The following is a 26,921-nucleotide window of genomic DNA, read 5'->3' on the forward strand; positions in this document are numbered from 1 at the left end:
GAGCCCATCTTTCCCACCTCACCTGCTCCACGGCTCCAGCAGGCTGGCCTGCTTCCTGCCTCTGCTTCACCCACTCTTGCCCCTCCTCACCATGGGGTTCCTGTCTCTGGGACAGACACCATTCACCAAGTTGCAATGCCTGTCTCTCCCCCTCCTCCAGAAAGCCTCCCCTAACCAGGATTTTCACAAGCAACACTCACAGCGCCTAAAAGTCCAACCATGACATGTGCGAGCTGGCCTCTCTCTAGCTTGCTGAGTACTTACTCTGTGTCCAATGGCACTGTTTTACGTGCGTTATTTCCTTTAATTAAAAAGGGAAGCAATTATCACTAGCCCCATTTTACAGATGCAGAAACTTCTCGAAAGCACAGAGAAATTATGTAACTTGCTCACAGTCACAAAGCTGTAAGGGACAGCTGGGTTTTGAATCTACGCATGGTCTACCCGTGCTCCTATCTTTGAGATGTCCCCTTCCGTAGGGGAGGCAGCACCTGCCAAAGCTCGGTGGCCCTCGGGAGGATTCTGGGAAAGATTCACCGGGAAGGAGTGGATGAGCGGGCCTCTCTTGTTGCCAAGGTGAGCCCCCTTCTTAGGAGCCTGGGTCACACGCGGCTTTCCTTGCACCTCCACTGCGTGTGGCCCTGGAGCCCTGCAGACTGGGCGCTCGGCACACAACCGCTAAGGCAGACACCTGCAGAGTGAGCCCCAAGTGGCACAGCCTCCCTGATACCCCACAACCAGCACCCCTTGGAGGGGCTGAGAAGAGTCAAACAGCGTGGTCAGCAAGGGCTCCTTCACTCCTGACCCCTCACTTGAAAGCTGACTTTGCTGCAGGGACCAAAGAAACCCTGAACTCCAAGTCCCAGGCCTGTTTCACTAAAACTAAGCTTCTTTCGGGGGAAGAAAGAGGAAGCAAAGGGCCGACCGTTTCCTCTTTAGGGAGACTGATTGGAGACTTGACCAACTCCTAGGCCTGACCAAAAAGGGCATTTTCCCCTCAGATCTAGGACCACGCCAGTTTCAAGCCTGTCAGAATCTCAGCCGAGGGGCGGGGACCCAGGTCAGCTTCTGCCTGTGACTACAGCTGTCCTGCTGGGACAGCTGGAGAGGGGCGACCTCAGGGGCTATCTCCATCACGAGCAGTCTTCAATGCAGGACAGCCCGAGAAGGTGAGGGGACAGCTGATCGTGCACAGCGGCCTCCGGGAAGAGCCCGAGAAACCTCAGCGTCGCTCCTCCAGCATGCTGCCACCCCCCTCTGTTCAGCCTTCAACAAGGAGCTCCGGGTTACCACGGAGATATGAGAGCAAAGTGACTGAGAGGGGTGCAGAGACACAACGCCTGGTGGGAGAGAAGAAGGTCCTGAAACCAGCTGCCTGCCATAGGAGCCCAGAGCAGCTGGCCTGGGGCAACATTTGAGCCTTATGCCCCTGCCAGAGGCAGCGGGGCTCATCCCTAAGGTACCTCTGGCCTCGGAAGGCGGGGCCCACTAGCTTCCGGACACTTCCTTGCCTAGATCTGTGCCAGCCTCCTCTGAGCAAGAGCCTGGCTGACTGCACACACCTGTCCCAGGACCTCCTCCCTGAGGGAGCTGCGAAGATGATGCTCTGTCCGTCCCCGCTATTGTATGGTGGGTGTGTGACCTTCACAAAGCAGCAGCCGGCCACGCCCCCCTCTCCCACCAGCATTCACGGCCAAGACCTCAGCTCAAGGGTCTCCAGTGGCTAGAAACGAACCCCCTGGGAGCAATCCAATTCCTTCCTGCTCCCCTGCCATTCAGAGAGGAGAGAGCTAAGGCGGTGTGTGCACTCCAGGCACACAATACCCTGGCCTCTCACGAAACAAAGAGACTCCCAACTTCTCCCTCCAGCCGGGGCTGGCGCCCTTCCGCTCCAAGGCACTGCCATCCAGACCATCTGTCACCCTCTGATTGCCCCTGCTGACCCCTCTCCAACCCCAGGGTGGCCACCCCTGCAGGCCCAGCCTTGTCACTTTCTCTCTGCAACAGCCTCTCCAGGAAGTTGCCCCCAGCCTCTGAAGCTGAGGCTCCCCACAGATCCTCGGGGTACCTGGACCCCTCTAGCCTGGTCCTCCCATTTCCAAGCCGCCCTGCCCCGAGCGGCCCCCAGGCTCCAACTCCAGGCTGGAAGCTGGCTGGCGCGGGGTTAACACAGGTCCAGCCACTTGTCCCCCCTCCCTGCCCTGCTGCCCCCCAAACCTTGATAGCCACATTTCAGCCCACTCCAGCCAGCCCCCAGAGGTGGGAAGACACACCACCTCTCGGGAGAGGGGGCCTGGGTTACCATAGGTGCAGTTACAGCAGAAGCGAATGATGAGGAGAATTTCCATGGCAGCCTCCGTCCCCGCGGCAGGAGCGGGCGGCCATCGCTCCCGGCTCCCCAGCTCCCATCAGCGCCCCGGCCACTCAGCCACCTTCCCGGCTGCTGCTGCACAGCCTCCAGAATCAAGCAGCCGCTTCTGAGTGCTCTTCTAGCAAGGGGGAGGGGAGGGGAGGGGAGGGCTGCGTGCGTGGAGGGGGGAGGAGGGGGGGAGTGAGCCGCCTGCTGGCATCCTAGGGAGGAGCACGTTTGTAGCTGGCCAGCTGCCTGGGGACGGAGGCTGGATGCCTCGCGTGCACACGCTCACACACACACACGCATGCTCCCACACACACGCGCATGCACGCGCACGCACACACACAAGCCGGGCACCATAGTCCACAAAGCCAGACAAAGGAAGGTGACTGTTATCCAAGCCATTCCCCAAAGTACCTTCCATAGTGACTGACGTGTGGCTGTCCTTGGAGTCCTTGGGACCTTTCACTTTCAGTTCCTGCCAAACAGAGGAGAGGAATCACTACCTGGCCTGTCCCGTGAGCCTCCCCATCCCCATCGTGAGCAACGCAGGAAGCAGGGCTCTGAAACCCAGGGGTGCAAATAGGAGAAGAGACACAAAGACTAACACGTGCAGGCCTCCCTCTGCCTCTCCGCTTATGAGCCCCTGGGCCACACCCATCATCTCCTGGAGCCTCGGGGGTCCCCTGAAGCCCCTCCCCAGCAGCTCAGAGGGCCTTCCAGAGGAGGCCCACACCCTCCTCCACCCCGCAGCAGCGGCCACTACTTGGAGGTCTGTACACGCCAGCCCAGGGCCAACAGGCTTTTAGTGGACAAGCTACCAGGGCACCAGCTGCTCCTTGGGCGTGAGCAGCCCTTGAGGTAGGAGTGGAGGGCCCCACACACCTGCACAGGGGGAAGCACGGAGGGGCAGGCAGTCCGAGCGTATTGAAAGGGACTCACCCAGCCACCGGCCCCACCCGCACTCCCCACCCACCATGTCTGGGCTGGGCGTCAGAGAGGAAACTTCAAGGAAGGAAGAGGCAACACCCCTCCTGGATCCCGTGCAAAGTGACAGGGAGTGAGTGCCGGAAACAGACCCCAGGGATAGCTTATCTGATCCTAACCTCTTTCACCTGCCTTTAGAGTCAGAGGTTCCAGCTCTAGCCCTTGCCACTGGACCAGCGTGGCCTGTAATTGGAGCTGTAATGCAATCCTCACTTGGAAGACTGAGTGCATGGTTGGCGGGGGGCGGGGGGGGGGGTGTTCCCGGGGGACGTGTCAGCAGGAAGGTGGGGACGAGGTGAGGCCAAGGTCAGGTACCAGGTGATGTTGCCTGCTCTGCCTGGGAGGCAATGCCCAGGCAGCAGGGGCTCCACACTTCCTACTCCTGCCTCAAGCTGTTTCTAGACAGAGAAAACCCCCAGGGACTGAACCTGGGGTGTGGGGCTGGGGAAAAGGGAGGTTACTCAGCTTCTCAAGGATGTGTCTGGATTCCCAGGTTTAGGGAATTTTTCTCCACGTCCCCTTCCAGGGCAGCCTAGAGGTATGAAATCGCTCTGCTGCAGAGGAGGAGGGCCTAATTGCAGTAATTAAGCGGCAGCAGCAGTGGGAAGTGACAGCGTCTGCGCATGAGTCAGGGTGAGAAGCCACTGGCAGCAGGCCACGGGCCTCGCTCTGCCCTTGGGGCCAGCTGGCTATGAGAGGGGCTTGGGGAAGAGCGCGGGGGTTTCTGCCAACCATGGAGAACAGGCAGTCAGCCCAGGCTAAGAGGAGAACCTCCTGACCACTCTCTGGACCACACATGACCCGGGCACCCGGGCAGCCTTGGCAGGGTCACTCTGAACACAGATGGGAAAACCAGTTTGTTCCCAGGGAGGGCGGGGAGCCGTGAGAGGAACACCCTTTCTCCAGCCTCATTGCTCCACTTAGAGGGACCTTCCCACCCCTCACTCCACTCCGTCCTCCCAGGCAGAGGGTGACTCACCCGACCCCTGGGTTTGGGAGAAGAAACAGAGCTCAGCCCTCCTCTCTCTGCCCCCAGCAGATGTGTTTGAACGTGGAGGGGAAGTGTTAGCAAATCCAGTGTGGCTACAGGTCCGTGTCCACGTTTTTCCAATCCGGCTTTGACTAGTAATCAAGCTGACATTTCCATCTCCATCTGCCCTACTCTTGTACTGCCTCCCAGCTGATTCCAAACTTGGGTATGACCCTTGTAACCCCAGTAGTTTCTCGAAAACTACCCTGCACCTCACCAACTTTTCCAGCAACAGAGCTGAGAGAGAAAGCAAAGGATTCAGAGGGGACCTATACGGCAGGACTTCCAAAACTGCAGAAGGAGCTCCCTTTCCTTGGAACCAGAGGTTCTCCTGCCCCGAGCTTGGAGCTGGGTGTTGTGATTGTAAAGCCAGTGGCCTGGGTGGGAGGGGTGGGGGGTGGGGGGTATCCCTGAGATCTTTTTGGCTCAAGGGGTGAGCTGGGCTGTGCTCCTGAGGAATCCTAGAGCCCTTCCCTGCCACTTCCTGGATAGGAGTGTCGGCGGCAGACAATGCCACATCTTTGCCCTGCGGAGGAGGGTGGTGGGAGGGCTGGGCTGCAGCCGCAGGGACAGGCATACTCCCAGCCAGAAGGTCTAGGGCTTCTTACCCACGTGGCCTTTGTCCGCTCTCTGTGGGACTGCAAGGATCTTAAAAGATCACCTAGTCCAGACTCCCTCAAATCTTCCCGATTATAAAAATCACCTGGGGAAGTTTGTTAACAATACAGACTCCTGGGCCCCACCCCAAACCTTCTGAATTGAAGCTCCAGGGAAGGTGCCTGAAGATCTGCATTTTAAACAGTGGCCCCTGGTGGTTCTTGTCCAGCAGGCTTGGGATAAGCTGGATCAATCCAGACACCTCATTCTACAGCAGAGGAAATAAGCCCAAGAGAAGGGAAGTGACTTGCTTAAGGTCACCACAGTGTGGGAGAATGCTGCCTTTTTAATTTCCTTTTTTGCTTCCCCTGTTCTAATGCAGAATAACCTAAAAGAGAATAACAAAATCATACATAAAGCGATATTCTTATGTTAAGAGGGAAAGTGTCGCGGGCAAGAAAGCAAATCAGGCTCAGTGTTACTCATCCGGGGAACCATCTTCCTCACTGGCAAGCAGGGGAGGAGAGGCCCTAAGGCTAGAAGGCTCTGAGCAGCCCCCCAAACCCCGAGTCGTAGGGGTGGCTGTGCAGGGAGCTGCCCACCTCGGAGATCTTCTGGAATTGGTTGTTGGACTGGCTGCACTTCTCAGCTGTCTCCAGAGCGACTTTATAGTTATCCACAAACGCTTTGTACACGCCAAGCTGGCTGGCCTGCAGGGAGAAGAGAGAGAAGGGCAGGAGAGGGGTGGGGAGAGAGGATTAATGAATGGATGAAAGCATAACCAGAGCACCTGGAGCTCCCTTAGCACTCAGAACCTCTAACTCAGTCCGAGCGGCTAGCTGGGAGCAGAAGGAAAAGGCAGGGTGAACATACTACAGTATCCCTTTGAACTTGGTAGTTTCCATGGAAACTGGCTCAGCCAATAAGGTTAACAAGGGGGTATTGGGGGTTGGGGGGAGCAGGGCACGGCCTTTGTTGGCATGCCAAAACTCAGTTCATTGCAGCATTTGGCTTTATTTAGCATCATCAAAGTCTCGCACGGTTTGAAGCCCCTTAATGCCTCACGCATCTTTCACATCCTGGAATTAGCTGAAGCAGGGGGAGACAGGGAGAGGGGTGGGCACATGTGGCCTGCTCAGTGCCCCACTCCCCATGCTCAGTGTGGGGAACTGTATTTAAAGGCACAGTCCCCACTTCCCTTGGCCTCCCTCGAGGTCCTTGTCCCCACCTCCTCAGCCTTCAAGGAGCCAGAGGTCCTTCCTCTCTACACATTTGCATGTCGCTTTGAACCTAACACAAAGCTTTCCACAGCTTCGGACCACACAGAGCCTCGTCGCCCCCTTGGGGAGGCAGAACAGATGCCATCAGCCCTTTCTGCAAAAGGGGAAACCAAGGCTCGTTAATTCAATTCCGCAAATATTTATGGAAAGCCTTCTCTGTGCTCTGCACGTACATCTCCTCTTACCAGAGCAAAGGGTGGAAATTCTAATGAAACCACAATGAGATACTACTTCATACCCATCAACCTGGTCAAAATTTAAAAGTCTAATGATATTAAGGGTTGGAAAGAATGTAGGAAAATAGGAACTTTCCCAGACTGCTTGCGGGGGGTGTAAGTTAGTATAATTATTTGGAGAGTAATTTGTCAATAACTAATAAAGTTGAAAATATGCACAGCTTAGCCTGCTACTTAGCAAATCCTCTTCTACAGACAGACCCCAGGGCTACTTGCTACACGGGGATACTGAGCGCCTAAAATGGGACGAGTCCAAACTGAGATGTGCTGAGTGTAGAATACACCCTGGGTTTCAAAGGCTTAGTATGAGAAAGAGAATGTAAATGATCTCATTAATTTCTTAATCTTGTTTACATGTTGAAATGATAATATTTTGACTCTATTGGGCGAAATAAAATATATTCTTCACATTAATTTCACCTGTTTATTTTTAAACAGGTGACCACTAGACAATGGTCACTTAATGGACCACTTAAACAATGTGACCACTAGAAAAGTTTAAGTTATACACGTGGCTCGCACTGTATTTCTACTGGAAAGCACTGCTCTAGAGAAACTTGAATATGTGTGTGCACAAGGAAATGTGAACAAGGGTATTTACCTGCCTCACTCTTTCTTTTGTGAAAAGACTGGAAACTAATGCCCACAAGGGGAACCCATACACACACAATGTGTAGGGGAACCCATACACACTGTGCCGTTAAAATGGATGAACTAGATCTTTGTGTAGCAACGTTGACAAGTTTCAAAATGAATGCTGATTGAATTGCAAAATATATGATACATACAGACACACTTATATACACTTTAAAAGTACATGCAATGCCATAAAAAGATATATATGCATAGCGAAAACACGAACTGCAGCCTAGAAGGCTACACACCAAATTCATGTCAGTAGCTGCTTCTAGGTTGAGAGGAAGGGCAAGAGGAAAAGGAGAGAGAGAGAGACTTCATTCTCATCTGTAACGCTTTATTTTCTTGATTGAAAAGTCTTTCCATATATCTTCAGAGCTTAACATCTGTTATTTCTGGGAGGTGACTGCACCATTGTTTGCTACATTATTCTCTAGATTTTCTGGTTAAAATTTTTTCCAATGAAGTAGGAAGGACGTTCTACCCACCAAGGTACGAGGCGGGAAGTGGGCTGCCCCTGAGCCCTGCCCCGGATCGACTCTGCTTTCTGCAGAATCCCTGTGCTCCTCAAAGATCCGAAGAGGTGGGTGGGGGACCTGTAGCCACCCAGGGCAGAGACAGAACTCGAGGAAGCTGGCAGGTGGGGCGCAGGAAAGCCAGAGGGGAAAGTGAGAGCTGGGATGCTTGTGAAGAAGCCAGGGCCAGAGCCATGCAGGTCTCAGCCCCAGATGGGCCAGACTTTTCAGAAAGGAAAATCCCAGATGGGGAGGGGCGGGAAGGGATGGAGTTCGTTTCCTCTTCCAGAGGGAGCCCTGGCCCACTGGTGTCCCGCGCTACAGGGGATGTGCTAGCCAGTCACTTCCTAAACCAAAGTATCATTGCTATTCTTCTAAGTATGCACATTCCTTGTCCCCCTTCCCACAGAAGGATAAAGGCTGGGTGCTCAGGGTGCAACGCTACCCCCTCCTATCCCACTACAGAAGGGAGTAGCCGGAGGTGAGCCAGAAGCAGGAGCCACCTGGGCAGAAGGCCTGTGTGCGGGGGTCACCGGCCAACCCAGGCACTGCCATCTCCACGGAGCACCTCAGTCTGCAGGGCCCAAGGCCTGGCCTGCCAGGGCCATTAACTGGGAAGTGGAGGTTGCTTGGAAACAGCAGCTTGGCACTGGGGTGATCCCATAAAACAAATAACGGAGATGCTAATTCCCTTCTCCCGGTAATGGATAATCAAATACCCGGAGACCAGCTGAAAATAAACTGTCTCCAGATGCCTGGCCTGCCCAGCCTCCTCCCAAGCCTGTAGCCCCAGGGGCTTCAGACATCAGTTCATGATGCAGGGGGAGGGAAGAGGGGGGTAGCAAATTCATAGCCAGGCCAGTGAAGCTCAGACCAGAATGGGGAAGCCTGGTGACAGCAGGGTCCAAGTGACAAAGATAAACTGGGACAGCCTTTCCACTATGCTCCAGGCTACTCACTCCTACCACCGCCCCCCGCCCCCGCCACCGGGGTTTGCTCTCTTCTGCCCTCCTGAGGGCTGAGGAGAGGCTGCCCACCAAGCCAATCAGCTCAGGCTCCTGGACCAGGCGGGCAGTGATGACTGGGCGCTCATCATCCCTGAACTGGGGCCAGCACTCTGGGGCTGACAGAACCAGAAGTGTGGAGTTCCCTGGCAACAACGCCTTTCAGGGCTGCTTCTTCCTAATAATAATAATAATAGCGGTAATAATAGTAATAACAGTAATGATAATGGCTAACTACGCAGTATTTACTCATTTACTATATTCCAAGTCCTGTTCCAAGAACTGTTCAGGTATTAACTCACTCAGTCCTCACAACAACCCAGTAAAGTAAACACCATCATTATCCCCGTTTTTACAGATGAGGAAGCTGAGTCAGGAGAAGTTGGGTAAGTTGCCCAGTGTCACAAGTTTAACCTGTGGCAGAACCCGGATTCAAACCCAGCTGCGACCTGGCTCTAGAAACTGTGCTCATCTCTGTAACACTGCTGTCCCTCAGGACACAGACCTCAGGTCCTGTGATGTCTCCTCAATGCCTTTCCAACTTCTCCCTGGTCCCAGGGGTCAAGGACACGGTGCACTCATTCACCCATTCATTCACTCACTCACTCGCTCATTCATGTATTGATCACGGGGCTGGTTCTGGGGGTCCAAACTGAAGAAAATACAGTCTGTCCTCCTGGAGCTTATGGTTCTGGGGAGTCAGGCAGTTTAGTGTTCACGGAGTGGGTACGCATAGGGGCTGCATTTCAGAGGCTGTGGAAAGCTTCTCCACAGAGGTCATTTCTAAATTGGAAACTGACCAGAGAAGCCAGATAAGACAGAGAAGGACATTTCAGGCTAGAGCGCAAGTACAGAGAGGTCAAGCGCACCTGCAGCGTGAACTGAGACCAGAAGGTTCAGCGTCGGGGGCGCAGAGGGGGTTGCTGAGGCCAGCAGCAGAGGGTCTCATAAGCCACTCCTCGGAGCCTGGCCTTTATCCAAACCCCTGAGCAGGGGGGACTTGAGGTCCGGTCAGGAGTTTAGAAAACGCTCTCCTGCTTTTAGGTAGAGGCCAGAGGCTGCCTGGGAGGCAGGTCTGGGGCAGAAGCCACTCAAGAGGCCACAGCAGTGGTCCAGGTGAGGGCGCCAGAGTACTGGAGAGAAGCAGGTGGCTGTGAGCTTTAATGAAGTGGACTCCATGGGATGCAGGGAGGTGTTAGGGGGTGGGGGAGGGGAGGTGCCAAGGATGAGCCCCCGGGAGTCATGGATGGACGGTGGTTGGGACATGGCCGCACCCACTGAGACAGAGGCAGGGAAAAGAGCAAAGAACCTCAGAGCCAATGAGTTCAGTTTTTAGCATCTGAGCTTGTGGCCTAGGAGCATCCAAGCAAGAGTCTTCTCCATGTGAGAAAAGCAGAGCCCTGCCCATTCAACAGGTCCCACCACTGCAGGGGAGGAAACGGAGAAGCACTGCTCCCTGCCCCGCCCCCACCCATACCCAGAGGATAGGGCCACAGACTCCTGAGCTCCATCCCGCCTGCTGGACTGGCAGAAGTTATGTGGCGGAGAGCCGGTGGGGGCCCTGTGGGTGTGACTGGGGGTCCTCAGGGGACGCGGCCAGAGACGGACGCCGAGCTAGAGGAGAGGGTCGTTCCCGACCAAGGCCGCACGCTACTTCCACCTCCTCTGTCCCTCTCCCTGCCCTGCGGGTGGGCTGGGCTCTTAGTGCTTCCTGCTCCAGGGTCCTCAGGAGAGGATCGTTGGCTGACATGGTCTCCCTCCGGACTCTTCACTTCAGAGGCAGCGCGGAAGCGAGGCGAGCGTCTGAAGTCTCAGGTGAGCAGTCCCTGCCTGTCCACCTGGCACTTGGCCCTCGGCCGGCTGAGGTACAGGTCCCTGCAGCCCAGCAGGGGAGCCTTCGGTCCAGCCCTGGAGCCCCCAGGTGAGAGAAACAGTGCCCTGCCAAGGGCACCTACCCACGTGGCCTGTCCCTGGCAGCCCTAGAAGCAGTCTAGGGCTTCACTGGGGGAGGCCGGGAGTCGGGGCAGCAGGCCCAGGTTCCCCATAAGGCAGAAGCCCAGGCTTTCCTCCAGGACTCAGAAATGACTCAGGCCTTCAAGGAGGCCAGGAGGTCTGGGGCTGACCAGTCCTCTCTCAACACCGGCAACTCCACTGAGGTCCCGGGTAAGGGCCCTCCATCGACGGGAGACTCACCAGCTTCTGGAAGAGGTGGCCCATGGTGACCTGGCTGTCCCACTGCTGCACCTTGGGGCAGAGGTTGTCATAGAACTCCTTGTGGATCTCGTAAATGTCCTGGATCTTGTAGAAGATGGTCTCGATCTGTTGGATGGTGAGCACGGGCTGGGAGGTGGTGGCAGTGGCCTTCAGGGGTTTCATGGGCTGGGCAAGAAGAGGAAGAAAGAGCAGAGGTGAGAGGGAAATCAACCGGAGGGTCAGCAGGCCCAGGGCCCAGATTAGGCCCTCCTGCTGCTCGAGTTCTGCCCAGATAAGGCCACTGAGGCCAGGGGACCTGAAGCGTGCTTTGAATGGAGCAGCTGCTGTCACAGGCCCCAGCAAGCCACCCATTACTGTAAGAAGAGGGAGCCTGGTCCAGCAGTCCCATCAGGTCCGAGGGGTGGCGCCAGGACACACTTCTCCCACCCTGTGTCCCGAGGGACCTCTGGTTCTCAGCCTGTACTGGGTTTGCTTGATGGTTTAACAGGGTCCATAGCTTTCTTCCACAATGGCCTCATGCTCTGAGTCACAAACTCCCTTGTCATGCTTCAGTGGGAAGGAGGGTTGACGGGGAACTCAACCCCTTAGCTATTTCCTTCCAAGAAACAGAACATGATTCTAGGACTTGGGGAATAGAGTTTCTAAGGGACCCAAACCAATCTCAGCTGCACTGATATCTTAAGTTCCCATCACTTAGTACAGAGAGAGTGAGCGTGGCACGCATGCCACCGTGCTACCTCCTGTACCCATGGCAGACATTGCTAAGCAACCACAATGACCTTCCTCACTGAGCCTGGTCGTAGCCTCAGACTCTTTCTCAATGCTGAGGCTGACATGCAAGATGACATGCAATATCCCTATCTGTCATCTCTGCTTATCTACACCAAGGTGCTCCAAGGCTTGCTGGTGGAGAGGGTGAGGTGACAGATGGAAGCTCAGGACCATCCCCAACACTTGCTGGCTGAAGTTATCACCGTAAAGCCCAACATGAAGGGAAAATGAGCCTTGGATACATCTTCTTCAGTGGGATTTCTGTATTTTCTAAATCACCTCCAGTGAGTAAATATTAATTTTATAATCAGGAAAAAAAGCTATTAAAATTTATCACTGAAACAAACAATCAATGATACTGAAGGATAAAGAGCTCCTCCATGGTTGAGCTTCCTTCAGCCCTAAAGCCCCCAAAGATGCCCAGACTGCACACCAAAGGCCCTGCAGGGGAGAGGGTCTGGGAACCTGCCCTGTAGAGAAGGCATGGGGGTGGGGAGGTGGGGGGAGGGGTACGCGTACTTGAGAGAGAGAAGCCTGAGTCGGACACGCTTGGTGTTCTTCATCTACTGTGAAGATAAAGGGCTGTGTGGAAAGAGGTCTTTGACTTAGTCTGGGTCCTTCTGGAGACCCAGAGGGCAGAAAGGAGAAGTTGCAGGCGCAGGTATGGGCTCACTAGAGCTGCCCCCCGCTACCTCACAGGATTAGGTAGCGAGCTTCCGACGAGGCAAGCATTCTAGCAGAGAACGGGTGACTAGTGCTGGACTGCAGGGAACACCTCCCCTGAGGGAGGCCGAAGTTATCGCTGGCTCACCCTGAGAGAAGACCCCCAAGCTCGAGCCAGCCACGGCTGCCGGATGTCCAGCCAGGCTTCACTCTATCCTCCCATCTGTCTGTCCACAAGGGGAAGTCCCCTCTACTTAAAGACCCAGACAGTGCTCTGACTGCTAGCTCCCCTGTCCTCCCAGCTCTAAAAAATCCAGACGTGATGATGAAAGCAGGAAAAAGCAGAAGTCCTCCTCTGACCCTCTCAGTGCTGGAACCAATGAGGCCTTAACGTCCAGCCCTTTGCTAGGAAAGCAGGCTGGGGTTCGACCTGGTGCAGGCCAGGCAGTGTGGGCCAGAGTCCCAATTCTGCCGCTTAATAGCTGTGGGCAAGTCACTTAGCATCTCTGGGCCTCAGCAGCCTTGTTTGTGAAACCAGGATACTATTACCTTCTCAAGAACACTGATGGGAAGATCAAACGCCATCATTTACCTAAAATATTGAGTATGTGCCTGGCACACAGAAGGCAATCAGTAAGTGTTAGCTGCTACTGTTATTACTATTTACCCCACAAATAATGGACCAAGTGCCCACGTAAGGCCAGACCAGGGGGTGTAGTGGGTAGTCAGTGATTCACTGATCACTGCCCCCGTGGAGCCTCCGATCTAGTAGGGGAGACAAACAAAACACGAGGAAACAAACACAAAATCACACATAAGTGCAATGAAGGAAATGAGAAGGGGATGTCCTGCTGAAGGACAAGAAATGGAAGCGTGGGGGCAAAGGGGACAGTATTTCAGGCAGAGCTCCTCAACGCCTGGTCCCAAGGTGGGAAGAGCTTGGGCAGAGAGAGGAGCTAGAAGCAAGCAGTGAGCCTGTGTGCTGCGAGCAAGGGGGTTGGCGAGCAGGGCCCTAAAGGAGGGCTGGAGGGGTGAGCAGAGGCCAGATCACACAGGGGGAAGGAATGCGGCTTTTAAGCCCATGTAATGACCTGGCTTTCCCCGGAGGGACTGAAACAGGGGAGTGACGGGGTCCAATTTTCCCTTCAGGAGATTATTTTTATGACTCATGCTCCTTGCTCCGGACAACGTTACAATCTATTTGGGTAAACTGGACAAACACAAATGAAACATTTTCGTGGACAAAGCGAGATACACTTATTACTCGACTTGGACTGTAAATACCAACCAACTGGCACAGCTCGGAGAGGGCTTCACAGAGGAGGTGATGGGAAAGGGCCTCAGAGGGAATATCAGAGTAAGTGGAGGGTTGGGGCCTGGGGAAGCATGGCAGGCAGGGACACAGAGGGAACCGGGGCCAGGAGAAAGGAAGAACGTTTTCCCCACCCCAGGCGGGCAGCGACATTGAGCTCACGGCTCCCGATGTTCCGTGAAGGATACAGAGCCGGCCCTTGGGATCCGTCAGAGTTTATCCTTTTTACCTCTATCTACCCAGGTCCAGAGGAGGGTCCAAGTCACCGCGGAGTCCCTGTCCCAGCCGGGGTGCAATCCCCACCCGGGGGGAATAAAGGAAAGAGGAGAGAACAGTCCTGGGGAAGGAGCGGGGGGGGGGGGCGGTCAGGATTTCTCAGAAGCTGCTGGGGAAGCACTCAGGCCTATGCAGGGACGAGACACAAGTGCTCTGCTTCCTCCTGAAGTCCCACTCTGTCTGCAAAAGGGGAAGCGCCGGTCACACAGGGGGCAGGTCACACAGACAGGGACTGCGCTTGGGGCATCAGGCCGTTGGTTCTCAGGACAAGGTTGGGGGGGGCCTTTGGGGGAAGGGAAAGTGCTGGATGTGTGCCCCCAGCTGGCCTGAGACCCTGGGAGGTGAAGGCCTGAAAATAGGCCTCGGGCAGGGAGGGCAGCAGAAAGGCACAGGCAGCCCTGCTCTCCTGACAGAGCACACCAGCTCCCCCTCCCTCTTCCCAGAATCCTGCAGCAGAGGACGGGGCGCCAGTTCCCCATTTTATTAGAGTTAACTCTGGCTCTGGGTGTCCCATGAAGTGCTCCTCGGGAAGACGGGCCAGGCGGGTTCGAACTCCTTTCATGACTTCACACTGTCATTTGTCTCTTCTGTCCCCCAGCAAGTTGCCTTTTGACTTGCGAAACCAGGGAAAGAAATCGGCCCACTTCCTCTACCTCCTATCCCAAGAGGCCTGGAGGCTGCCACATGTACTTTTGTTAACTATCACCACAGGCTGGGGGTGGGGGTGGAGGGGTCGGGAGGAGCGTCCTGAACCTATCTTACAGATAAGGAGCGAAGCAAACTCCAGAAGGAGAGCCAAAGAGAGGAGGGCCAGGTGGGACCCAGGGCTGGAAGGTGCTAAGGCAAAGGCAGGCCAGAGGGAGCACCCAGCTCACCTGCAGCCTGCAGAGACTTGCAGAATTACATGCATTTCGTCTGCCCCCTTCCTCCACTCCCCACCTCAGCCCCAGCTCCCAGACCCTCTTCCCTTGTCATCTGAGCCCATCAGGAACCTGGAGGGTTCTGGAAGGTTACCAAACCTTGCCCAGCCAGCAACCCAGGCGGCGGGAACAGAGCCTCCTGTGTGGCCTCCCCGTCTGCGTCTGTGTGTCCACAGTCCAGGCTACACACGACCAGCTGTTTGCGTATCAGGAAGTGTGAAACTGAGAACAAACACTCAGGAGAAGAGCTGCGGGAATGGGGGTAGGGTGGCAAGGAGAGCTGGGCGTGGGAGGCGGAGGGAGCTGGGGAAGACAGGTTTTCTTCTCTGAACGCCTTTGTCAGATCACCCCAAAGAGCAAAGGGCTTAGCTCCTGGGTAGCTGGGAAGGGCCCCCAGCTCCAGGAGAGAGAGGAGGGCTTGATTCCTCATCTCTGAGGCTTATCATCTGAGACTGTGGCCGTGGAGGGTCCTGCCCCCTCTTCCGGAGGGGCCTCCAGGTGCAGACCAGGCCTCCTGGCCCGTCCCTCCCTAGCTCTTGCCTCTGCTCCAGAAAGAACCAAGCCAGGATGAACAAGCTGGGGGGAAGAGGAGGGACCTACCCTGGGTCACACCCCAGGACTGGCAGCCTCAGCCTCCCAGTTTTTACCTTGAGAGCGTGAGCTGTTAGAAAGGCAGGCAGGTAGGGAGTGTTTTGGCCCCTAAATCTGTTATCTTTACCCAGACAAATGGGACTCAAATTAGGCCCAGTGACAGATTAGAACGAGCTGTAATCTAAGAGGGGCATGCTTCTGATGGGAACATGTACCTCCCCTTCCTTCAGGGAACTGCTGGGTTGATAGAAACAAACAAGCTCTAACCTGCGCTCTTTCCCAGAACAGGAGGAAAAATTAGAACCCACTCACACTCAGGCTCTAAGAGCTTCCCCTGCAAACTCACTTACCCGTCACAACGGCCCCATGAAGAGAGTACTAACATTAGCATACCCGGTTTGCTGGTGGACAAAATGAGGCACAAAGGTTCATTAATCTGCTGAAGGTCTGTAGCTAGTAAGCAGTTGAGCAGGGATTCAAAGCCAGGCAGTCTGGTTCCTCTGAACTTCTTTCAAATATGCATCCTTTAAGTAATGACAACTACGCCCCTGTGTCTGGGCACAGCAATTCATAGTTTGTAAGGTGTATTTCGTCTGTCTGTCCTCCTTCCTTCGGATAATATTGCGGTGTCTAAGCACCTGGCACTGTACTAGGTCCCCAAAAGGATCACCTGATTTTCTCAACCCCACGAAGGAGAGAGAGAAGGTAATGGCCTTGTTTTCATCTTCAGATGAGGAAACTGAGGCTCAAGAAGGTTACCCATGGCTTGCCCAAAGCCGGTTTTTTTTTTTTTTAAATTACTTACTTACGTATTTATTTATTTACTCATTTATCTATTTATTGGCTGCGCCGCACAGCATGTGGGATCATAGTTCCCCAACCAGGGATGGAACCCTGGTTCCTTGCATTGGAAGTGCGGAGTCTTGGCCGCTGGACCGCCTGGAAAGTCCCACCAGTGGTTTTTAAAACCGACAACGCATGTAAGAAAGCATGTGGCCCAGTACGTACATACACATATCCACACAAGCCAAAAGTTGCATGAAATAGTACTTATTCTTACTACATGGGATGCAGGCCAACATTTTCTTTCTCGTTTGTTTTAAAATGCTGGTTCACCCCACTACACTGATTACATTACCCACTAATGGTTAAGTTGCACAGTTTGAAAGACAGGGGCAATAAGTCTACTATTAATGGCAGTGTCAAGTCTTGCCCTAGCTCTGGCCCCAGACCCGAGTCCTTATGGACCTGCCAAACTGTTCCTCCCTTGAAAAAATGACTGTGCAGACCAACAAACTCCCAGTGAGATCGACCACCGACTCATCCCAGCATGTTACAAAGCAGCTACTCATCTCAATAGTTACTCCTGGGGTAATAAATGCCAAGTCCCCTGGGACACCGGGTGACAGTACCTCACATCGCAGCAAGTACATAAACGCGTATCTTACAATTCTTGTAAGAACGACTATCTACTGATTTACATCTACCTTTCTGATCCCTCCTTTTTCTGATACCAGCTGATGTGTCAGACTGCGCAACACCCAAGGAAGAGGACTTCACATGCCACAATCACTCTGCACAGTAAGTATCCAGACGCATCTAATATGCACTTTCTTCAGAGGCAAAAACATCTTATGTCTGTGTGGTTACTTTTGCCTTTTGAAAACATTGTATTATTCCCCTCTCAGTCCGATTCTCACAACACCACCTCCGTCTTGGAGACGAAACTAAGGCACATTCCCAGAGGGCGGCAGCCTGTCTAATGCCTCAGAGCTTCTCAGAACCACACAGACAGCCCTTCAACACATTTCCGGCCAGAGGGCCTCAGGATGGGGCGAACGGTTAACTACTCCAGGGAGAAGGAAGGAACGGGACTAGGGATGACAAAGAGGTCTCCACGTGACTGACTTGTTGAGATTTGCCCAGAGTACCAGCCGGAGTCGGAGGCTAAGACCCCACCTGGACAGAGAACTGTGATCCATTAGTAATGCCTGCACTATAGTCAGGGATGATGGAGTGTCTGCCACCCCCAACCAGGTGGTGCTTCTTCTTCTACCTTTCCCAGGGCAGGTAATGGAGAACCGGGGCTGAGAGGCCTTTTCAGTGACCTTGGCTGCCAAGCCATAGGCAGAGTAGTAACACAGACCCCGCCCCTGGGAAGGACTGGTCCAGGTCCCCCTCCCTCTCCAACTCCAAAAGCAGTTTTAGAGCACAAAGGCCCCAGAGTATATACTCACCAGCAACAGAGCTTCCAGCTGGTTAATATAGATCTCCTCGCTGGCCAGGAACCCTGAGAGAACCAGCTTCCTCATCTCCAGGCCTTTCCCTGCTTCCACCTGTAAAAGCAGGTCAAAAGCCAACAGCTCATGAGCAAGGAGACCAAAACCCTGAGCTGCCTGTTTTCTTGCCTGTTTTCTCTTCTTTCACACTTTTGCAGGGGATAAAAGCCAAATACTTATTACAGAAAATTTGTAAAATACAGAAATATAAAAGGAAAAACAATCACCCTTACTCCTACTGCTAATGTCTTGCTTTAATTCTCTCCCATCCTTTTTTTCCCCCACATTTCCTTATTTGTATCCATCCACCTATTCAACCTTATAATAGTGAGCAAGATAAAAAAGAACCTGACCCCATGTGTGGGAGCAGTTTAATGGGGGTGGGGGTGGTGGGATACAGACAGTTAAGAAGGGAAATCAGAGTCATGACTGAGGCAGGGCATGGTCACGTGGAGGGCACAGCAGGGGCCAGAGGAGGTGCTCCGGGGAAGTGATGTGTAAACAGAGAGGAGTAGGGATAGAGAGGATGGGATGGAAGCGGGCATGGGAACCCCGGCCGAGCGGCCTTCCAGCTACACCTCTGACTATATCTTCCTGTCCCTGGGGGTTCAGTCCCACAATGGAAGGTGCTGGCTGTGGGCCATCAACTTTACCCCTTGTACCCCCCGAGCCCCGCCAGCATTTCCTGACTGTGTAAGGCACAGACGCCAACAGGCCTCCTCCTTCCTCCAGAATTCCTTCTCCTCTACGGTGGAGATCATACCCCATTTAGCCTTGAGTGGCCACCAACTAGCACAGTGCCCCGCACACAGAAAGTGCTTGAAAACTTTCCCTGAGTGAAAAGACGTAAAATTCTTCTTGTCACCTAAGATCCCCAAGTCATTCCTGGCCCCCTCTTCCTCCTCTCTCCCCCTCCTCTGCCACACTGAGTCCCCAAGCTCTTCAAAGTGTCCTTGCTCATCTCTTGCAAGGATTCTTCCCTCTGCGCCACCCTCTCCTCTGCTGTGGTAGAGACCCACAGCATCCCACTCCCCACTGGATTCCAAGTGCCGCTCTCTCCTGCCTCCGCTCCACTCACCAGAGCCAGATGAACCTTCCCAGAACGCCACCCTACACCTGAGGCTTGTCAAAGACTCAATGCTGCAAAATGTGATTACTGGGGGACTCAAGTAGGTTCTTCACTCATTTATTTATTCATTCAACAAATGCCCACCAGACCCTGTAGATACAACGGGAAACAAGCGTTCAATAGCCCCTGTGCTCATGTGGCTTATAATCTAGTGGGAAAGAAAGACGTTAAAAAACAAAAGCGGAAGCCACATAGCACAGGGAGATCAGCTTGGTGCTTTGTGACCACCTAGAGGGGTGGGATAGGGAGGGTGGGAGGGAGACGTGAGAGGGAGGAGATATGGGGATTTACGTATATGTATAGCTGATTCACTTTGTCATACAGCAGAAACTAACACACCATTGTAAAGCAATTATACTCCAATAAAGATGTTAAAAAACAAACAAAAAAACACAAAAGCCGAGTGAATATAAATATATGACTACAAAGTGTGATGCGGGTTCAGCATATCCTCTCCTTAAACACCTGCAATGGCTCCTAGTGCCTCTCCCTACTTGTCCAATCTCCCCAACAGCCATCAGATCTCTGCCTTTCCAACATGCCAGGAATGTTCCAGCCTCTGAACTCTGGTTCTCGCCATCCCTGCTGCCTAAAATGCCTTCTCCCACATGGGGTCTTCTCTCCTGAAGACACAGCTGAAGCCTCTGGCCTGCAGGGTCAGCCCTCGTGTCAGAATCTGTGGCACCGCCGCAGCACCTGACGCGCGCCCTGTCTTGTTACCTGCCCGGTGATTCTGTAGGGTCTTTGAAGCACCTGCGTCACACTCCTCTGGACACCCCTAAAGCCCAGCACCACGTGATGCCCCGAACATGTGGGCACCTGCGCCTTGTAAGTCCTTTCCACTCTCTCATTTAGCTTCATTCCTCTCTCAAATACCTCCCTGAGGGAGGTACTATATTTTTCCATTATAAGAATGGAAACAAGCAAATAAGATTTCAAAGAGGGAAGAGACTAGCCCAGAACCACACAGCCAGAAAGTGGCAGAGCTGGGATTCCCCTGAAGGTCTTCGAACACCAAATTCTCGTCTCATCCACTGCTCTGATGATTTCCTCACTCTCCTGTTCCTTTCTCAAGCTTTGGATGCTTAACTGGAATCTCAAACAGATCCCTCTCTGGGCATCAAATGCACACCCTTAGCATAAGCTGGGAGAGTGTCTGAAGCTACCAGAAATCTCCTACGTCCGAAGGAGAGCTGCTTTCCCCCTGCTGCATGGCCACCCCAGCATGTTCTCACAGGCTTTCCTGCCCTTTCCCCAGGTGAAGGACTTAACCCTTGACCTTCCATCTGCAAACTAGTTAGCAATTTGTGCTGGAGGCTGCCTCTCCCAGTCTCTGAAATGTAATCTGATCCTGTGATAGAAGAACAAGGTCCTGCCAAAAATGTCCACCTCCTAATCCACAAAACCTGTGACTATGTCACCTTATGCGGCAAAAGGGACTTTGCAAATTGATTAAGTTAAGGATTTTTAGGTGGGGAGATTATCCTGGGAATGAATGATCAGGTGGACCCTATGTAATCACAAAGGTCCTTGTGAGAGGCAGGCAAGAGAAAAGGCTATGAGCCCGCAGAAGGAGAGGGAGAGGCGGAAGGGGACGGGGAGAGACTGAGTGCAAGACTGAAAGATGCTACACTGCTGGCTTTGAAGACAAAGGATGCGGCCAGGAGCCAAGGAATGCAGGGGGCCTCTAGAAGCTGGAAAAGGCAAGGAAACAGGGTCTCTCCCCTAGAGCTTCCAGAAGGAATGCAGCCCTGTTGACCCTTGAGACTTGTAAGAGAATAAATCTGTGTTGTTTTAAGCCACTAAATGTGTGGTAATTTGTTTCCGGCGGCATTAGGAGACCAGTATGGATGCCAAGCTTTAGGGAGAGACAATGGTTATTTATTGATGGTTTCACAAGTACCAGGCACTGTTCTAAGCACTTTCCGTGGATTAACTCACTGGAATCCCACAGTCTAGAAGGTGTTATCATTATCCCTCTGAGGCACAGAGAGTGGAAAATGCCAGCTGCCCAGAGCTGTGGGCATCGCAGGCAGGCAGCACCCCCTCCAAGGAATGAGACCGGAGCTTGGAGCAGGGCTCGCAGCCCTGGAGGTGGGAGTGGAGGTCGAGGTCAGACCTGCTGCTTCCCCAGCCTGACAAATGGGAACTCGCCCTCCACGTTGGGGGCCAGCGCTCCCCTCCTGTGCCCCATTCCCTTCCCGTTCCCTGCCAGCTGGGGATTTGCCTGAGGGCCTGGCAAACACCCTCTCAAGGAAGTCACTTAAGCACAACGTGAGCTTAAATGTAGAGCTGGCTGGACCAGGACCAGGGTGAAGACGCGGTGACTCACGGCCCCACCAAGCCTTCACCCGCCCTGGCATGAGCACAGACCCTTGTGTCAGGCCCCGTGACGGCCCACTGCAGCAGGACCCGCTCCTCGTGAGACTCCAACCTCAGAGTCCAATCTTGAAAGAACCCCCCAGAAGGCAGTAAGTAGTCACCCCCAAGAGTCCCCACTCCGGGCCACATTCGCCCTGACATTTTGGCTGGCGTGGGGGTGGAGGTGATGGGAAAGGATGTGAAATTAAATTCTGTGCATTTCACCAACGGGTGGCCTGCTGTCAGTCACCACCCAAAACCTCGTCCATCTTCACTTTCCTCAGACCCCACCTGTCCCTGGCTTGGAATATCTGGAAATTCACAATTGTTTCTTCAATCCTCCTGGAGCTATTATCATCCCATAAAACACCAGGGCTCGACATCCATTCACTCATTCCCCACCATGTGCCCGGCACTGGGAAGACAAGTGAAGGAGACAGTCTCTGCCCCCAAAGAGCCCTGCAGAGGTGCCCACACACCCAGAATCTCCAGGGAGGGGTTTTCTGGAGTTCAGGGCCCCCAGAGCCCGTGCCACGCTGCTTGCCAGTCCTGCAGCACAAGGAAGCTGCCATCTGAGTGACATTGTCCCCACTTCCTCCCCAAGTGGAGCTTACGAAATGCAGCAGCCACGGGGGGCTCGTTCATGCCCAGTATTTTACATAATCTGCTGGGCTGAAAGTGTCAGCCTGAGGCCCCAAATCCAAGAGGTCAAGTCACTCTGGTAGGGACAGTATCTGCAAGTAAGGCTTAGCTGGCTCTGGCCCGGCCTGGTCTTCTACAGTCGGGGCTAAATAAAGTCTCCAAAGGTTTGGTTCCAGGCCAAGTCAAGACTCTCTCCAGGAGCCTTGACCTCCTCCAGGACAACAACGTGGGCTGAACAAGCAGGGCCACTTGCAATTCAGAGCCTTAGGCCAAGCAGCTCCACAGACAGTAGAATTCAGTCCATGGGCCACACCAGTTTGCGAGGAGCACCCCGTGGATGGGGGGGTCTGGTCAGAGCAGATGCCACTGGGTCTAGGCGCTACGTCCATGCCAAGTATCAGCCTCAGCCTCAGGACAGCTGGCCCCTCCGAGTTGAGTCGATGCAGGGACTCAACTCCAGCCATTCTCTCCTCTCGCCAGCCCTAGGCACCAGGGAGGTCTCTTTCAGCTAATTCCTCAGCAGAATAGAGAGTGGGGGGGGGGGGGGTCGTGGGGCGGGCACTGCTGGGGGACCCTCCTAAAGGGCAGATCTCCATATTCTGGGCTCCCTGCTGTCTGAAGCTGCAGGCAGGTCCCTTGGGGTCCAGCAGTGTTTTCAGAGTTCAGCTATTCACATCCCACACCTTTGCAGTTCTGTCATACGTACCACCGGCACTATTATTTACTTAATACTGTTCTTCACAACAACTGGCTTCTTAAAAGCACAGCCTTATCCCAAGCATTATATTTGAAATCACAGGAAAGATGTGCAAGTCACTTTTCTATTTTTATTTTTGGTTGCATCACGCGGCATGTGGGATCTTAGCTCCCTGACCAGGGATGGAACCCGTGCCCCCTGCAGCGGAAGCGCGGAGTCTTAACCACTGGACCACCAGTGAAGTCCCTATTTTTTTTCTAAGATACATTAAAATTTACGCCTAACTATTAAAGTGCAAAATATATATCCAGGTGCCACCTAAAATCATCCCTCAAACCATCTCACATGTGGCCCACACTTCGGGAAAAAAACCTAAGTGGGGGACACAGGCATGGCCATCACTGCACGTGGAGGGAGCGGAGACCTGGACAAGTGAAAAAGAAACACAGGTTGTTCAGATAATCCATTAAAAATCGGCACAGAATTAACCTGAAGGGTTAATCTGCATTACAAAAGGATTTCAAAATTCCTGACAAATGAGTTCTTTATATAGCAAGGCCCCTATCAGCCCTAGGTACCTTTAAATAGAATCCTATGAAAGATCTGGGGGACGTACACAACGCTTTACAGAGGGGAGGTGATGCTGCTATCAGTATTCACGTTATTATCCGTTTATAGACCATTAACTCCTCAAAGGGGAGTGTGGGTTGAAACACATAGCAAGCTCCAGCTCCAGCTCTGGAGAAAACCGCTGCCATCTTCGCATCTGTCCCCCAGGAAGACGAAGCATCTCGGAAATCACACTGAAAACAGGATTGATTTATAGGACTGGCCTTTGGACATGTGCTCAGGAACACGACTACTGTGTAAGGTTAAGTACTCCTGAAGCAAAGTAATAGCAAAGAGAGAACTGCCTTGGATCTCTACCAGCCGCCAAGAAGAGTCTACCAGGCAGGAGTATGCCCAGTCCACAGCACAGGACAGGAGCACACCCTCCAGAAATGAGCCCTGACCTCACACATGCACATGGGCACATGCACACGCACACGTGCACACACATGCGCCCAGTCCAGCCCTGACTCAACGAGAAGTGGTCCCTCCTCCTCTGAATTTAGTACCCTTTTATCAGAACCCTTCTCATGGCCCTGCCTACTTTCTCATTATGTTCCTATTATCTGGGAACTTGCCCCCTTACCCTGAACTGTGAACTCTTTTTGAGAAAGGACCAAGCCTTGTTCACCTGTCTCCTCCCCCAGGCAGCCTGCTTTGAATAGAACACAACCTGACAGTGTTTGTTGAATGAATCAATGAGCTTTCTGTTCGTCTTCTCCCTCTATAGATGGCCAAGCCTGGTAGAGGAGAAGGGCATCCTAGACGTGTTCAGGCTGGGACAGGGGGCTTGGAATCCCCCAACACTCAGGAAAGGGGTCCTCCCCCCAGTGCTGGAGACAGGTCCGGGAACACTGAGGCGGCGAGGCAGAGAGGAAGACTCCATCTTGGCGCTCACAGGGCTCTGGGAGGAACAGCATTTTCAGGTGTGATGTACACCCAAGCCCCTTTGGTATCCGTGTGCTTCCTCCTTAGAACACCTCTGAGATGGAATAAGGCCAGGGACATGGTACGCCCTGTGTGGGCCCCATGGAGCCTCACTCATTCCACCAATCCACTGGACACCAGCCACACACCAAGCACCGTGCAGCGTTCACAATGAAAACAAGAGGGCCCTGCCCTGGAGGAGAGAGGCACACGTCTAGAGTTCCAAACAGAATGAAACAGGGGTTAGCCCGGTATAAGCCAGACTAGAGGTCCAGAGTAAGGGAGGACCCATAAGGCAGCATATGAGTGGAACCCCATCTGTGCTGGGGAGGGTGTCTCAGAGAAGGGCCGTTAGGAACCCACAGAGGTCCCACCCTACACACTACTACTACTAAGCTCCCAGCAGGTGCTCTTGCCTCATAAACAGACTTTTCCCCATCCTGTTCCTGGGATGGCTGGGCAGACCCTAAGGGCAAGGCCCTGGGGGCCCAGTGAGAGATGTGACTTACCCCAGTGTGCAGAGGTAGCACCAGATGAGAAAACCAGGGCTGGGGCGCCAGCCACTGCCAGCCTCCCGTTACGGCTCCTCTCTGCCCCACACCCAGGCCTACAGCGACTGCTCCGCCCCTTCCACACATCAGCCATCTACCCGTGGGTCTGCAGTCTATTTTTACCTCCATTAGCTCCTCCTCTGACCCACACTGTAGCACGGGTGGAGCAGGGCAGTGATCCCCATCTTACAGGAGGGACAAAGAGGCCCAGAGAGGCTCAGCGACAGCCTCCTGCCCAGAGCAATGCTCCGTGCACCATGCCCTCTGGGGTGCAGTGCTGCCAGGGCAGACAGGCTCGGGCCCCACAAGATGGGCGCTCTGTTAGGCAGCCTGGCTTGCAGTCTGTGAACTCCCTGCCATACGTTCTCACTGGCCCTCCCTTCAAGCCACAGAACAGAGAGGAGATGAGCAAAACACTGAGGTTAGAGGTGAAAGAAAGGAAGGACGGTGTGGTGCGCATGCCTTAGGCAGCACTGGTGCACTTTCAAGTGGAATCCCGGCCCCTGGGGCGGGGTGGGGGGGCGGGGTGGGGGGGCGTGAAGAGAAGGGGATTGAGGCAACCACTCCCCTCCTGCTCTACCTTCGAGGCAACTTCTCTGATTAAACAGAGGCATTGCTGCCGAGACAGCCCCAGAGTCGGTGGGCTGGGGTCCAGCAGATGCTTCCTGCCTATGCCCACCTTGGGTAAAGTGCCTAGCCACCTGGCTCCTGCCTCCAAGCCAGCTGTTACCGCCCCTCTTCGGCTGATCCAATTCTTTCCCTTCAAGGAAGTTCAGGGACCTCTGGCTCTCGATCTCTCCAAATGCTCTCATGCCCTAGCCCAGATTCACCAGATTCCACTTGCTTGGAAGAGAGTGGCTCCCTTGGCCTGAACTTCACAAGTGCACTTATCCCACTGCTGCCATGGAAACAAGGAATTACGGCCTCCTAGTTTCACGTCGACCAGCCCCTCTGGGGCAGCAGGCTGACACCACTGGCGTGCCCACCAGGGGACTCATGTCACTGCCAGAGAAAGCCCTCTGCACAACTGGCCTGGGGAAAGCCAGCAGCCACTCCCCCTGAGGACAACTGGTCCAGGGGGAGGCGGCGGGCACTGCGCCTCTCCCCCAGGAACAGCTGTGCCCAGAGCACAGCCCCTTGCATCCCTTGGCAGGCAGGCGCCAGCCCCTCTCAGGCTGAGGTGCTTCCACTCGGCCACAAGGTTTGTGCACAAATCAGCCATTTCTGCCGCACAGACTTCGGCAGTCAGAGCTGCGAGCCCTGCCCCCTCCCCCGACAAGCATCCAGGGCGTGTCACATTCCCACCTTCACAGCCACCAAGAATGGGGACCCTGAGCCGGGGCTGGTCGGGGTTCCCAGCTCGCACTCCTCCAGGAGAAACACATCTTCATCCTCCAGGACCTTGTCCAAAAAGCCTATCGCCTCCTCTTCCTCTTCCATGGCAGCGGGAGCCGCGGAGGGCAAACAGGAAGCAGGGTCCCAGCAGCAGCGGCAGCGGCAGCCGTGGCCGCCGGCGCCCAGGAGCGAGGCCGGCAGGCGGGGACGGGAAGAGCGTGCAGGGCAGGCCTAAACCAGCACGCGGGCCTCCCCGGAGTCCGTCCTGGCGCCCGGCCACCGGCTGCCGATGAAAGGCTCCATTATGAGCCTTCTCCCGCCCGCCGGCTCCGGGTCCTCCCGGAGAAAGGGGAAGCGGGGCGTCCGTGCGGCCCCGGCCGCCTCTCGCGGGGAGCTCCGCCGCCGCTGCCGCCGCCGCGATTCCAGGGCTGTCACCGGAGCCCGCGCGCCCCTGCCGGCCGCCGCGGCCCTTCCTGCCGTGCGCGCCGGCTCTCCAGGCAGGCGGGGCCCCGTTCCCTGCCGCCGCTCCCAGCCCGGCCGGGCGCCCCGCCGCCGCCGCCGCCGCCGCCGGCCCCACAGATCCCGCCCTCCTGGACGCGGAGGTTCGCGTTCGCTCTCAAGACACAGGAAATGCACGACTCGACGGGTGAGGTGGAGCCGTTCCCTCTCTGCGGTCGCCGGGCCAGCCGGCTGGCGGAGGCTTCTGGAGCGCGGAGGAGGGGCGACGAGGCCGCAGCCGGGCCGGGCGCAGGGGGAGGTCCGCTTCCCAGAGACAGGCTTTATTTACAGCCCCTCACCGGCCCCGCGGGCAGGCGGGGGCGGAGCGGACGAGCAGCTGCCCGCACAGCCTCGCGGGCCCCCGGGCCAACCTCGGTGTCACCTTGGGATGCCTACGAGCCCCTTCTCATTTCCGCCTCAGGCTCTGACACCTTTGAGGAAGGGAGGCCAAGCCCTGGTGAGAAACCATAGTTTCTTTACATCGCCACCGTGGCTGAGGGAACAAGGC

The 26,921-nt window shown here is 54.7% G+C and overlaps 1 protein-coding gene across 6 annotated transcripts in view; it reads right to left on the reverse strand.

Moving 5' to 3' along the window:
- The window catches only part of ABR (ABR activator of RhoGEF and GTPase), a 178,360-nt gene that overhangs the window by 54,203 nt on the left and 97,236 nt on the right, over positions 1-26,921 (reverse strand). For 5 of the 6 annotated variants that reach the window (XM_067714640.1, XM_067714644.1, XM_067714643.1 and 2 more), the window contains 4 exons: positions 17,623-17,721; positions 10,832-11,017; positions 5,570-5,677; positions 2,771-2,831 (listed from right to left, as the gene is read on the reverse strand). In XM_067714640.1, coding sequence (XP_067570741.1) covers positions 2,771-2,831; positions 5,570-5,677; positions 10,832-11,017; positions 17,623-17,721 — 454 coding nt within the window. Of the gene's footprint in view, positions 1-2,770; positions 2,832-5,569; positions 5,678-10,831; positions 11,018-17,622; positions 17,722-25,885; positions 26,385-26,921 lie in introns of those variants that run through there. The other variant, XM_067714642.1, reaches the window with a different exon arrangement.

The sequence above is a fragment of the Pseudorca crassidens genome, chromosome 19, assembly GCF_039906515.1.
Source record: "Pseudorca crassidens isolate mPseCra1 chromosome 19, mPseCra1.hap1, whole genome shotgun sequence".
NCBI classification, from domain to species: domain Eukaryota; kingdom Metazoa; phylum Chordata; class Mammalia; order Artiodactyla; family Delphinidae; genus Pseudorca; species Pseudorca crassidens.